This window comes from Oncorhynchus tshawytscha, linkage group LG14 (assembly GCF_018296145.1).
Source record: "Oncorhynchus tshawytscha isolate Ot180627B linkage group LG14, Otsh_v2.0, whole genome shotgun sequence".
Taxonomy (NCBI): Eukaryota; Metazoa; Chordata; class Actinopteri; order Salmoniformes; family Salmonidae; genus Oncorhynchus; species Oncorhynchus tshawytscha.
Window position 1 is genome coordinate 50,970,408 of NC_056442.1, and position 15,667 is coordinate 50,986,074.

A 15,667-nucleotide genomic window follows, 5' to 3' on the forward strand; every position below is an offset into this window, starting at 1 on the left:
GGCATTCCTCAATTGGGGGAAAGGGGCATCCTCCATGGGGGAAAAGGGGCATTCCTCAATTAGGGGAAAGGGGCATTCCTCCGTGGGGAAAGGGGCATTCCTCCGTGGGGAAAGGGGGCATTCCTCCGTGGGGAAAGGGGGCATTGCTCCGTGGGGAAAAGGGGCATTCCTCCGTGGGGAAAAGGGGCATTCCTCCGTGGGGAGAGAGACAAACACACACATACACAGGACGTGTTGCACAACACGCATTATGGCATGCTCCCCACACTGACACACACTGTGACTCACTCTGACCTGCCTTTCTTCTACACAATGGGGATGAGTGAGGAGGAGAGACAGAAATGAGAGGGGGGAAAGGAAATGAAAAGAGACAGACAGAGAGAGAGACACACAGAGAGAGACAGACAGAGAGAGAGACACAGACAGAATAAAGAGAGAGAGAGAGAGAGAGAGACACAGACAGAGAGAGAGAGAGACAGACAGAATAAAGACAGAGAGAGAGAGAGACACAGACAGAGAGACACAGAGAGAGAGAGACACAGACAGAATAGAGACAGAGAGAGAGAGAGACAGACAGACAGACAGACAGACAGACAGACAGACAGACAGACAGACATGGTTTAATGGTAACACAGAAATAGGCATTATGACCACTCGTGAAAAGAGCTACCCTCTCCATTATCCCACTCTCCCATCATCCCTCTCTCCATCTGTAAGGAGTGATAGCAGGATGGAGAAAGGCTGCTCTATCGTTCAAAGTGTGATAAATCAGGTGCTGTACACCGTCAGGAGGCCAGTGGCACCTTAATTGGGGAGGACAGGCTCATAGTAACGGCTGAAATGGAATGAATGGAATGGCATCGAGCACATGGTTTACAGAACAGATGGTTTCCATGTGTTTGATACCATTCCATTCACTGCCTTTCAGACGTTATTACGAGCCTGTCCTCCCCTCAGCAGTCCCCTGTGCTGTACACCTACGCAGTCACCTGTCTCCCCCCTCTCTCCATCCCTCCAGTTACACAAGCAGCCACTCTGCCCCTCCTCTTGTCACTCTTTCCCTTCTAATGTGGGAATAATGTGAAAGTCATTATTTTTTCCCCCTCCTTTTTAAAAGGCCCAGCGCAGTTAAAAACATGATTTTCCTGTGTTTTATATATAGAGTATTTCCACACCACGAGGTTGGAATAATACTGTGAAATTGTGAAAATGCCCTTTTAGTGTAAGAGCTGTTTGAAAAGACTACCTGACATTTCAGCCTGTTATTGTGGGATAGAGTTGTGGCCTGCCCGGTGACATCACCAGGAAGCTATTTTAGTTTTTTTTTTAAATGCGCCATTTTAATTTAAAACAAATCACAGTATGGTACTTTATTGTTACCCAGAAATTATTTGATATTTAGATTAAAACAGCTACATTGGATCTTTAAGTGACAAACTTGATAAAAAGCACAAATCTCTCTCGCTCTCCTTCATCAATCTGGAATGAACTGCTCAGACTTTCAAACAGGGCGACAGCGTAGCCTAGTGGTTAGAGCGTTGGACTAGTAACCGGAAGGTTGCAAGTTCAAACCCCCGAGCTGACAAGGTACAAATCTGTCGTTCTGCCCCTGAACAGGCAGTTCCTAGGCCGTCATTGAAAATAAGAATTTGTTCTTAACTGACTTGCCTAGTTAAATAAAGGTAAAATAAAAAATAAAATTACATCCCAAAGCTCCCGTCCACAAACACACTATATTCATAACCTAAATAAACTCAGTGTGGAGTCCGGACAGGTGGAACTGAACAGCATGTAAACAGAATGTCTGGAAACACAAGGCTGGCCCTAACTGGCAGGCCAACTCTCTGACACACCCTCCCTGGTTCTACAGTATAATCCCTGTCCTTTTGACTCTCCAATAATAATAATACTATATGCCATTTAGCAGACACTTTTATCCAAAGCCACTTACAGTCATACGTGCATAAATGTTATGGTCCCAGGAATGGATCCCACTATCCTGGGTCTACCAACTGTACATGATGTTACTGTTGGCTGTCTGTCAAAGGAGAGAGCAAGACTACATAGTCGCCAATTAGGTTCAGAATGTGCTAGTACACGGGGTCAAGGCCAGTTCAGGGCTACTGAGACAGATGTGTTTTGACAGGGTATCACCACAAGAGGCTGAACTGTAGAAGGGGAGAAGGCCTGAGGGGTGAGAGAGTGGGGGGTGAAAAGGAATGGTGAGGGGGTGAGAGAGAGAAGGGTGAGGGGGGAGAAGTGAGTGGGTGAGAGAGGGGTGAAGAGGATGAGAGGGGTGAAGAGGGTGAGGGGGTGAGAGAGAGGTGAATGGGGTGAGAGAGAGGTGAATGGGGGGTGACAGTTCAGAGAGGTCAAGGGATTACTACTCGCTTCATTCCACTAGCATGGGCTACCAATGCTACACATTCTGACTGCATTTCACTAGCATGGGCTAACAATGCTACACATTCTGGCTGCATTTCACTAGCATGGGCTAACAATGCTATAGATTCTGATTGCATTTCACTAGCATGGGCTAACAAAGCTACACAGTCTGACTGCATTTCACGAGCATGGGCTAACAAAGCTACACATTCTGACTGCATTTCACTAGCATGGGCTAACAATGCTATAGATTCTGATTGCATTTCACTAGCATGGGCTAACAAAGCTACAAAGTCTGACTGCATTTCACTAGCATGGGCTAACAATGCTATAGATTCTGATTGCATTTCACTAGCATGGGCTAACAAAGCTACACAGTCTGATTGCATTTCACTAGCATGGGCTAACAAAGCTACACAGTCTGACTGCATTTCACTAGCATGGGCTAACAATGCTATAGATTCTGATTGCATTTCACTAGCATGGGCTAACAAAGCTACAAAGTCTGACTGCATTTCACTAGCATGGGCTAACAATGCTATAGATTCGGATTGCATTTCACTAGCATGGGCTAACAAAGCTACAAAGTCTGACTGCATTTCACTAGCATGGGCTAACAATGCTATAGATTCTGATTGCATTTCACTAGCATAGGCTAACAATGCTACACAGTCTGACTGTATAGGCTAGTGATGCTACACTGGTTAGGATAAAGGCTTCAGCATGCTTCAGTTCAGCTGGTGCCTAGCCGAGTTACCAGATGAGTGTGTTCGCATACTCCCTTAAAAGAACGAGTACTGTTTGTCAACTTTGAGACGCAGTAGCCAGTATACACTCTCCTCAAAATAGTCTAAGATAACTCAAGAAATCTGTCATTCATTTTGTCATTTTTGCCAAGGAGATCTTAATCACACATTTTTTTTTACATCTAATTAAAATGTTTGGTGCAGTACTTCTTAATTAAAACATTTACATGAAAATGAGTTGTCTCGTTGAATGACAACATAGACTTTATTGAAGAATCCCTACTGTTGACCAATCACAGACGAAAGGGCGGAGACTTCAGCTTGCCTTTTTTGGTGTGCCTGGACAGCCGGTCCAAACTAACAAAAACCAACAAAATGTTGCAATAATATACTTCCAAACTTGTCCGAAACGTTTCTGCAGGGAAGCACGCGACAAGGGGTTAAACATGGACCAGGAGAGGAGACAAGGGGTTAAACATGGACCAGGAGAGGAGACAGGGGGTTAAACATGGACCAGGAGAGGAGACTCAGGGGGTTAACATGGACCAGGAGAGGAGACAGGGGGTTAACATGGACCAGGAGAGGAGACAGGGGGTTAAACATGGACCAGGAGAGGAGACAGGGGGTTAACATGGACCAGGAGAGGAGACAGGGGTTAACATGGACCAGGAGAGGAGAAAGGGGGTTAACATGGACCAGGAGAGGAGACAAGGGGTTAAACATGGACCAGGAGAGGAGACAAGGGGTTAAACATGGACCAGGAGAGGAGACAGGGGTTAAACATGGACCAGGAGAGGAGACATGGGGTTAACATGGACCAGAAGAGGAGACAGGGGGTTAACATGGACCAGAAGAGGAGACAGGGGTTAAACATGGACCAGGAGAGGAGACAGGGGGTTAACATGGACCAGGAGAGGAGACAAGGGGTTAAACATGGACCAGGAGAGGAGACAGGGGTTAAACATGGACCAGGAGAGGAGACAGGGGGTTAAACATGGACCAGGAGAGGAGACAAGGGGTTAAACATGGACCAGGAGAGGAGACAGGGGGTTAAACATGGACCAGGGTTAGAAGGGGTTAAACATGGACCAGGAGAGGAGACAGGGGGTTAAACATGGACCAGGAGAGGAGACAGGGGGTTAAACATGGACCAGGAGAGGAGACAGGGGGTTAAACATGGACCAGGAGAGGAGACTCAGGGGAAGTCACTGTACTTTACTATTTAGGGGTGAAGTGTGTGCCGTGTCTCTCTCTGAGGTAATTAGGTGGGTGTGTGTTCTGTTGCAAGAAGACAGTGAGACACCAGGACCAGGAGATAGAGCACCTCCTTAATTAACATGCCTACGACACACACACACACACACACACACACACACACACACACACACACACACACACACACACACACACACACACACACACACACACACACACAGGGTTTTCCCCCAGAGGTGGAAGTAGATGTAATCTATTACCCAAGCAGTCACACATTGTGTTTATAGCCTAGGTAGAACTACAGATAAAATCCCTATTCATTTCATATAGCCTCTCTGTGGGCATAGTAAATATATCATATCCCTGTTAACATGCATTACCTTGTAATGTGGCATAAACACAACCAGTCACTATGTTTTCATCTGATTGTCAATCACTTCAAAAAAGGCTCTCCTGTAGGCTAGCCACGCACGTCGGTCCACTCACAAACATCATCCCAGCATCCAGACAGTGACTTGATGACGAGAAAGACACCTGTTCTAAACCACCTGTGTGTATGTAATGGTATTCTGTGATTGGCACTAGGCTTATACTGCACTGCTGTCCGCGTGCGTCTCGGTCACTCATCTCTGACCTTGTCCGAGCGCGTCTTGGTCTCGACCACTCATCTCTGACCTTGTCTGAGCGCGTCTTGGTCTCGACCACTCATCTCTGACCTTGTCCGCGTGCGTCTCGACCACTCATCTCTGACCTTGTCCGAGCGCGTCTTGGTCTCGAACACTCATCTCTGACCTTGTCTGAGCGCGTCTTGGTCTCGACCACTCATCTCTGACCTTGTCCGAGCGCGTCTTGGTCTCGACCACTCATCTCTGACCTTGTCTGAGCGCGTCTTGGTCTCGACCACTCATCTCTGACCTTGTCCGCGTGCGTCTCGGTCACTCATCTCTGACCTTGTCCGCGTGCGTGACCTCGACCACTCATCTCTGACCTTGTCCGCGTGCGTCTCGACCACTCATCTCTGACCTTGTCCGCGTGCGTCTCGACCACTCATCTCTGACCTTGTCCGCGTGCGTCTCGGTCACTCATCTCAGTCTTGGCGAAATTGAAGTGTTCTCGTCGAACCACAACTCAGAGTGTACACCACCCGCCGGTTTCAAATCAATTCTCTCCTTTTTCATTTGGCTGTGTTGTAATAGCTTCCAGTTTTCTTGGCATTTTGTGTCATCTAGGATAGGCTCAGGTTCTACCCCCACTATTTAATTCACCGGGACGCCGTACCGGACCCTACCGACTTACTTTCACCCGTGGTTTCTCCATTATTCACAGTGATTGGATGGAGGGAGGTACTTACCGATTGGATAAGCAACTGACCCACGGTCTGTCTGTCGTGCCATTGGCTAATGCAGCCGGTGACCTGTTCCAGGAAGTGCTCATGGTGCTCCAGGATCTCTGGAATCTGATAGAACATCTCATCCACCAATGAGGGATCAACTAGGGAGCCACTGTCTGGCTGCTTCAGAGGCCGCATATAGCCCTACACACACAGAGAGAGAGAGAGAGAGAGCGAGAGAGCGAGAGCGAGAGAGAGCGAGAGCGAGAGAGCGAGAGAGAGAGAGAGAGAGCTTGAGTTAAAAAAACAGCCTTTATTGTACATCAGGAAAAGAGTCATGAGGTTGAGTCCTCTCTGTGTGTGTGTGTGTGTGTGTGTGTGTGTGTGTGTGTGTGTGTCATCGGCCCACAGTATCTACTAGCGATTGGAAAAAAAATGGTAGTAACATATCAGGATATTATTTTTGACAATATATCGTTTCGATAATAATGGCAATATTATTTTTTAACTAGTAGGCTGTACCTAGGGCTGTTGTGTTGCCGCACCGGCAGTCATGAGTCATGACCACAGTAGAATTCCACATGATCGTTGAGTCATGGTAATCTCCTCTTATGCACTCTGGACATGCTTTGGTAGTACCCAACTTGCTAACTACCATCAGGTCCTAATGGCCTGGTACTCAGGGCTCTATTGTCCCTCCATCTGGTATGAATGGCCTGGTACTCAGGCCTCTATTGTTCCTCCATCAGGTCCTAATGGCCTGGTACTCAGGCATCTATTGTTCCTCCATCAGGTCCTAATGGACTGGTACTCAGGGCTCTATTGTCCTTCCATCAGGTGCTAATGTCCTGGTACTCAGGCATCTATTGTTCCTCCATCAGTTCCTTATGGACTGGTACTCAGGGCTCTATTGTCCTTCCATCAGGTGCTAATGTCCTGGTACTCAGGCCTCTATTGTTCCTCCATCAGGTCCTAATGGCCTGGTGGCCATTAGGCATCTATTGTTCCTCCATCAGGTCCTAATGGACTGGTACTCAGGCATCTATTGTTCCTCCATCAGGTCCTAATGGACTGGTACTCAGGGCTCTATTGTCCTTCCATCAGGTGCTAATGTCCTGGTACCCAGGGCTCTATTGTCCTTCCATCAGGTGCTAATGTCCTGGTACTCAGGCATCTATTGTTCCTCCATCAGGTCCTAATGGACTGGTACTCAGGGCTCTATTGTCCCTCCATCAGGTGCTAATGTCCTGGTACCCAGGGCTCTATTGTCCCTCTAACCACTCTGACATCAATGCAAATGTAATCTAAAATCACATCAAAACACTCATCATCAAAACAGTATCTTGCTTTTAAAACTCACCTCACTGTGATGATCAATTTGAAGAAAGAAGTTCAACAGCAGGTTGAAACGGAGGGGAAAACATGGTCGTAGTGGATGTTGTTTCAGAGCCCAACATACGGAAATGGACAGCGCTTTCTAAGGTGATGATTCATTCAAAACAACCATATTAGAGCTGATGCATGTGCATAGGCCTGTATATGAGCCCTGGCTCGGGAAAAAACCTGAATTAACATGAAGATGGTTCTGTTATACAATACATAGCCCACCACGTATTACACATGGAAGAAACACATGAAACAAAACTGATTTAAGATATCTTTGGTACATCCTCGGGTCTAGTCTATACTCCAGACTTTATTGTTATGCATACTGGATGGACTGGTTACCTTATGCTACGCTACACTACAAAATGTCTTTCCTCCAATATCGTATGGTGAGGTCTCTCAGTATGGTGATAATATGGTATGGTGAGGTCCCGCAGTATGGTGATAATATGGTATGGTGAGGTCTCTCAGTATGGTGATAATATGGTATGGTGATAATATGGTATGGTGGTATTATGGTATGGTGATAATATGGTATGGTGAGGTCTCTCAGTATGGTGATAATATGGTATGGTGATAATGTGGTATGGTGATAATATGGTATGGTGATAATATGGTATGGTGAGGTCTCTCAGTATGGTGATAATATGGTATGGTGATAATGTGGTATGGTGATAATATGGTATGGTGATAATATGGTATGGTGATAATATGGTATGGTGATAATATGGTATGGTGATAATATGGTATGGTGATAATATGGTATGGTGAGGTCTCTCAGTATGGTGATAATATGGTATGGTGATAATATGGTATGGTGATAATATGGTATGGTGATAATATGGTATGGTGAGGTCTCTCAGTATGGTGATAATATGGTATGGTGAGGTCCCTCAGTATGGTGATAATATGGTATGGTGAGGTCCCTCAGTATGGTGATAATATGGTATGGTGAGGTCCCTCAGTATGGTGATAATATGGTATGGTGATAATATGGTATGGTGAGGTCTCTCAGTATGGTGATAATATGGTATGGTGATGGTATGGTGATAATATGGTGAGGTCTCTCAGTATGGTGATAATAAGGTATGGTGATAATATGGTCTGGTGATAATATGGTCTGGTGATAATATGGTATGGTGAGGTCCCTCAGTATGGTGATAATATGGTAAAGTGATAATATGGTATGGTGATAATATGGTATGGTGATAATATGGTATGATGAGGTCTCTCAGTATGGTGATAATATGGTATGGTGATAATATGGTATGGTGAGGTCTCTCAGTATGGTGATAATATGGTATGGTGATAATATGGTATGGTGAGGTCTCTCAGTATGGTGATAATATGGTATGGTGATGGTATGGTGAGGTCTCTCAGTATGGTGATAATATGGTATGGTGAGGTCTCTCAGTATGGTGATAATATGGTATGGTGGTAATATGGTATGGTGATAATATGGTATGGTGAAAATATGGTATGGTGAGGTCTCTCAGTATGGTGATAATATGGTATGGTGATAATATGGTAAAGTGATAATATGGTATGGTGAGGTCTCTCAGTATGGTGATAATATGGTAAAGTGGTAATATGGTATGGTCTCTCAGTATGGTGATAATATGGTATGTTGGCAATATGGTATGGTCTCTCAGTATGGTGATAATATGGTATGGTGGTAATATGGTATGGTCTCTCAGTATGGTGATAATATGGTATGGTGATAATATGGTATGGTGGTAATATGGTATGGTGGTAATATGGTATGGTGGTAATATGGTATGATGAGGTCTCTCAGTATGGTGATAATATGGTATGGTCTCTCAGTATGGTGATAATATGGTATGGTGGTAATATGGTATGGTGAGGTCCCTCAGTATGGTGATAATATGGTATGGTGATAATATGGTATGGTGAGGTCTCTCAGTATGGTGATAATATGGTATGGTGGTAATATGGTATGGTCTCTCAGTATGGTGATAATATGGTATGGTGGTAATATGGTAGAGTGATAATATGGTATGGTGAGGTCTCTTAGTATGGTGATAATATGGTATGGTGATAATATGGTATGGTGGTAATATGGTATGGTGATAATATGGTATGGTGATAATATGGTATGGTGATAATATGGTATGGTGAGGTCTCTCAGTATGGTGATAATATGGTATGGTGATGTCTCTCAGTATGGTGATAATATGGTATGGTGGTAATATGGTAGGGTGATAATATGGTATGGTGATAATATGGTATGTTGAGGTCCTCAGTATGGTGATAATATGGTGTGGTGAGGTCCCTCAGTATGGTGATAATATGGTATGGGGATAATATGGTATGGTGATGTCTCTCAGTATGGTGATGATATGGTATGGTGATAATATGATATGGTGATAATATGGTATGGGGATAATATGGTATGGTGAGGTCTCTCAGTATGGTGATAATATGGTATGGTGATAATATGGTATGGTGATAATATGGTATGGGGATAATATGGTATGGGGATAATATGGTGTGGTGATAATATATGGGGATAATATGGTGTGGTGATAATATGGTATGGTGAGGTCTCTCAGTATGGTGATAATATGGTATGGTGGTAATATGGTAAAGTGGTAATATGGTATGGTCTCTCTCAGTATGGTGATAATATGGTATGGTGGTAGTATGGTCTCTCTCAGTATGGTGATAATATGGTATGGTCTCTCAGTATGGTGATAATATGGTATGGTGAGGTCTCTCAGTATGGTGATAATATGGTATGGTGGTAATATGGTATGGTGATAATATGGTATGGTGAGGTCTCTCAGTATGGTGATAATATGGTATGGTGATGGTATGGTGAGGTCTCTCAGTATGGTGATAATATGGTATGGTGAGGTCTCTCAGTATGGTGATAATATGGTATGGTGGTAATATGGTATGGTGATAATATGGTATGGTGAAAATATGGTATGGTGATAATATGGTATGGTGATAATATGGTGTGGTGATAATATGGTATGGTGATAATATGGTATGGTGAGGTCTCTCAGTATGGTGATAATATGGTAAAGTGGTAATATGGTATGGTCTCTCAGTATGGTGATAATATGGTATGTTGGCAATATGGTATGGTCTCTCAGTATGGTGATAATATGGTATGGTGGTAATATGGTATGGTCTCTCAGTATGGTGATAATATGGTATGGTGATAATATGGTATGGTGGTAATATGGTATGGTGGTAATATGGTATGGTGGTAATATGGTATGATGAGGTCTCTCAGTATGGTGATAATATGGTATGGTCTCTCAGTATGGTGATAATATGGTATGGTGGTAATATGGTATGGTGAGGTCCCTCAGTATGGTGATAATATGGTATGGTGATAATATGGTATGGTGAGGTCCCTCAGTATGGTGATAATATGGTATGGTGATAATATGGTATGGTGAGGTCCCTCAGTATGGTGATAATATGGTATGGTGGTAATATGGTATGGTGATAATATGGTATGGTGAGGTCCCTCAGTATGGTGGTAATATGGTATGGTGATAATATGGTATGGTGGTAATATGGTATGGTGATAATATGGTATGGTGGTAATATGGTATGGTGATAATATGGTATGGTGAGGTCTCTCAGTATGGTGATAATATGGTATGGTGATGTCTCTCAGTATGGTGATAATATGGTATGGTGGTAATATGGTAGGGTGATAATATGGTATGGTGATAATATGGTATGTTGAGGTCCCTCAGTATGGTGATAATATGGTATGGTGAGGTCCCTCAGTATGGTGATAATATGGTATGGTGATAATATGGTATGGTGAGGTCCCTCAGTATGGTGATAATATGGTATGGTGATGGTATGGTGAGGTCTCTCAGTATGGTGATAATATGGTATGGTGATAATATGGTATGGTGATAATATGGTATGGTGATAATATGGTGTGGTGATAATATGGTGTGGTGATAATATGGTGTGGTGATAATATGGTAAAGTGATAATATGGTAAAGTGAGGTCTCTCAGTATGGTGATAATATGGTATGGTGGTAATATGGTAAAGTGGTAATATGGTATGGTCTCTCTCAGTATGGTGATAATATGGTATGGTGGTAGTATGGTCTCTCTCAGTATGGTGATAATATGGTATGGTCTCTCAGTATGGTGATAATATGGTATGGTGAGGTCCCTCAGTATGGTGATAATATGGTATGGTGAGGTCTCTCAGTATGGTGATAATATGGTATGGTGGTAATATGGTATGGTGAGGTCTCTTAGTATGGTGATAATATGGTATGGTGGTAATATGGTATGGTCTCTCAGTATGGTGATAATATGGTATGGTGATAATATGGTATGGTGAGGTCTCTCAGTATGGTGATAATATGGTATGGTGGTAATATGGTATGGTGAGGTCTCTTAGTATGGTGATAATATGGTATGGTGGTAATATGGTATGGTCTCTCAGTATGGTGATAATATGGTATGGTGATAATATGGTATGGTGAGGTCTCTCAGTATGGTGATAATATGGTATGGTGGTAATATGGTATGGTGAGGTCTCTTAGTATGGTGATAATATGGTATGGTGGTAATATGGTATGGTCTCTCAGTATGGTGATAATATGGTATGGTGATAATATGGTATGGTGAGGTCTCTCAGTATGGTGATAATATGGTATGGTGGTAATATGGTATGGTGGTAATATGGTAGAGTGATAATATGGTATGGTGGTAATATGGTATGGTGAGGTCCCTCAGTATGGTGATAATATGGTATGGTGGTAATATGGTATGGTGAGGTCCCTCAGTATGGTGATAATATGGTATGGTGATAATATGGTATGGTGAGGTCTCTCAGTATGGTGATAATATGGTATGGTGAGGTCTCTCAGTATGGTGATAATATGGTATGGTGGTAATATGGTATGGTCTCTCAGTATGGTGATAATATGGTATGGTGGTAATATGGTAGAGTGATAATATGGTATGGTGAGGTCTCTTAGTATGGTGATAATATGGTATGGTGATAATATGGTATGGTGGTAATATGGTATGGTGATAATATGGTGTGGTGATAATATGGTGTGGTGATAATATGGTAAAGTGATAATATGGTATGGTGAGGTCTCTCAGTATGGTGATAATATGGTATGGTGGTAATATGGTAAAGTGGTAATATGGTATGGTCTCTCTCAGTATGGTGATAATATGGTATGGTGGTAGTATGGTCTCTCTCAGTATGGTGATAATATGGTATGGTCTCTCAGTATGGTGATAATATGGTATGGTGGTAATATGGTATGGTGAGGTCCCTCAGTATGGTGATAATATGGTATGGTGAGGTCTCTCAGTATGGTGATAATATGGTATGGTGGTAATATGGTATGGTGAGGTCTCTTAGTATGGTGATAATATGGTATGGTGGTAATATGGTATGGTCTCTCAGTATGGTGATAATATGGTATGGTGATAATATGGTATGGTGATAATATGGTATGGTGAGGTCTCTCAGTATGGTGATAATATGGCATGGTGGTAATATGGTATGGTGGTAATATGGTAGAGTGATAATATGGTATGGTGATAATATGGTATGGTGAGGTCTCTCAGTATGGTGATAATATGGTATGGTGGTAATATGGTAGAGTGATAATATGGTATGGTGAGGTCTCTCAGTGTGGTGATAATATGGTATGGTGATAATATGGTATGGTGATAATATGGTATGGTGAGGTCTCTCAGTATGGTGATAATATGGTATGGTGATAATATGGTATGGTGATAATATGGTATGGTGATAATATGGTATGGTGAGGTCTCTCAGTATGGTGATAATATGGTATGGTGATAATATGGTATGGTGAGGTCTCTCAGTATGGTGATAATATGGTATGGTGATAATATGGTATGGTGAGGTCTCTCAGTATGGTGATAAATTGGTATGATCATATTACTCCAGTGCTAGCCTCTCTACACTGGCTTCCTGTTAAGGCAAGTGCTGATGTCAAGGTTTTACTGCTAACCTACAAAGCATTACATGGGCTTGCTCCTACCTATCTCTCTGATTTGGTCCTGCCGTACATACCTACACATGCGCTATGGTCACAAGACGCAGGCCACCTATTTGTCCCTAGAATTTCTAAGCAAACAGCTGGAGGCAGAGCTTTTTCCTATAGAGCTCAATTTTTATGGAATGGTCTGCCTACCCATGTGAGAGACGCAGACTCGGTCTCGACCTTTATGTCTTTACTGAAGACTCATCTCTTCAGTGGGTCATATGATTGAGTGTAGTCTGGCCCAGGAGTGGGAAGGTGAACGGAAAGGCTCTGGAGCAACGAACCGCCCTTGCTGTCTCTGCCTGGCCAGTTCCACTCTCTCCACTGGGATTCTCTGCCTCTAACCCTATTACAGGGGCTGAGTCACTGGCTTACTAGGGCTCATTCATACCGTCCCTAGGAGGGGTGCGTCACTTGAGTGGGTTGAGTCACTGACGTGATCTGCCTGTCTGGGTTGGCCCCCCGGGTTGTGCCGTAGCGGAGATCTTTGTGGGCTATACTCGGCCTTGTCTCAGGATGGTAAGTTGGTGGTTGAAGATATCCCTCTAGTGGTGTGGGGTCTGTGCTTTGGCAAAGTGGGTGGGGTTATATCCGTCCTTTTTGGCCCTGTCCGGGAGTATCATCGGATGGGACCACAGTGTCTCCTGACCCCTCCTTTCTCAGCCTCCAGTATTTATGCTGCAGTAGTTTATGTGTCGGGGGGCTAGGGTCAGTTTGTTATATCTGGAGTACTTCTCCTGTCCTATCCGGTGTCCTGTGTGAATTTAAGTATGCTCTCTCTAATTCTCTATTTCTCTCTTTCTCTCTCTCAGAGGACCTGAACCCTAGGACCATGCCTCAGGACTACCTGGCATGATGACTCCTTGCTGTCCCCAGTCCACCTGGCCGTGCTGCTGCTCCAGTTTCAACTGTTCTGCCTGCGGCTATGGAATCCTGACCTGTTCACCGGACGTGCTACCTGTCCCAGTCCTGCTGTTTTCAACTCTAGAGACAGCAGGAGTGGTAGAGATACTCTTAATGATCGGCTATGAAAAACCAACTGACATTTAGGTTAACCTAGTTAACGGAACCATGTGGTTCTAACAGCCAATCAGATCTCTTTTATTACATACTCCATTTTGGAGCTTCTGTGGAGTGGCAGTTTCACTACATTAAATGTTCTAACCGCTTCCCCATGTTGCTATAGGAACGCTTCCCCATGTTGCTATAGGAACATTTCCACGTCCACCTCTGTAGTGATCAGTGACTGTGTTAGAAAACACAGAGGCCAGCCCTTCTCCCTCGGTCCTCATTCTCTCCTTCCCCGCACTCATTTATATTACTAAGGAGAGCATCCTGGATCTGTTTCCCTCCTTGTTGTGCACACCCACGCATACGCACACACGCGCACACACGGTACAGGCAAAATCATCCCACATGCCCACACAATATATTATGTAACAGTACCTTGTTAATAAAGGCTGTAATAATGAGACATGTAGGACTGAACAATAAAGAAGCATTTCTCTGTCAGCTTCTACTGTCTGAATGAAAGGTTGAACATCTCTTCCATAACGAACTGTATCGTCAAAGACCAGAGAGGTTGAACATCTCTTCCATAAAGAACTGTATCGTCAAAGTCCAGAGAGGTTGAACATCTCTTCCATAAAGAACTATATCGTCAAAGACCAGAGAGGTTGAACATCTCTTCCATAACGAACTGTATCGTCAAAGACCAGAGAGGTTGAACATCTCCTCCATAACGAACTGTATCGTCAAAGACCAGAGAGGTTGAACATCTCTTCCATAACGAACTGTATCGTCAAAGACCAGAGAGGTTGAACATCTCTTCCATAACGAACTGTATCGTCAAAGACCAGAGAGGTTGAACATCTCTTCCATAACGAACTGTATCGTCAAAGACCAGAGAGGTTGAACATCTCTTCCATAACGAACTGTATCGTCAAAGACCAGAGAGGTTGAACATCTCCTCCATAAAGAACTGTATCGTCAAAGACCAGAGAGGTTGAACATCTCCTCCATAACGAACTGTATCGTCAAAGACCAGAGAGGTTGAACATCTCCTCCATAACAAACTGTATCGTCAAAGACCAGAGAGGTTGAACATCTCTTCCATAAAGAACTGTATCGTCAAAGACCAGAGAGGTTGAACATCTCTTCCATAATGAACTGTATCATCAAAGACCAGAGAGGTTGAACATCTCTTCCATAATGAACTGTATCATCAAAGACCAGAGAGGTTGAACATCTCTTCCATAACTAACTGTATTGTCAAAGACCAGAGTAGGATTGAGGAGTGAGGGTGGGTGGGGTCTGGGTGTGGTTGAGGGTGGGTTGGTGGGGTCTTTGTGGGGAGGCTGCCTGTCTGAATGAGGCAGGTGAGATATGTGGCTAAGAGGTGAGGATTCATTTAACATTAAGACATTGCAACTTCAACCATCTGTTAGCACGTGTGTGCGCGCGCGTGTGTGTGTGTGCGAGCGTGCGTGGTATTACCTGTATGAGTGTCCGGAGTGACTCCACATAAGACTGCTCAGTGTCCAGGAGGGTCATCACG

The 15,667-nt window shown here is 43.8% G+C and overlaps 1 protein-coding gene across 1 annotated transcript in view; it reads right to left on the minus strand.

Annotated features, from left to right (window-relative positions):
- Nucleotides 1–15,667, minus strand: part of LOC112267475 (rho guanine nucleotide exchange factor 17) — a 107,432-nt gene that overhangs the window by 19,214 nt on the left and 72,551 nt on the right. Inside the window, exons 2-3 of the mRNA XM_042297651.1 lie at nt 15,607–15,667; nt 5,698–5,880 (exon numbers count right to left, since the gene is read on the minus strand). The exon at nt 15,607–15,667 is cut by the window's right edge and continues 17 nt beyond it. Coding sequence (XP_042153585.1) covers nt 5,698–5,880; nt 15,607–15,667 — 244 coding nt within the window. The remainder of the gene's footprint in view (nt 1–5,697; nt 5,881–15,606) is intronic.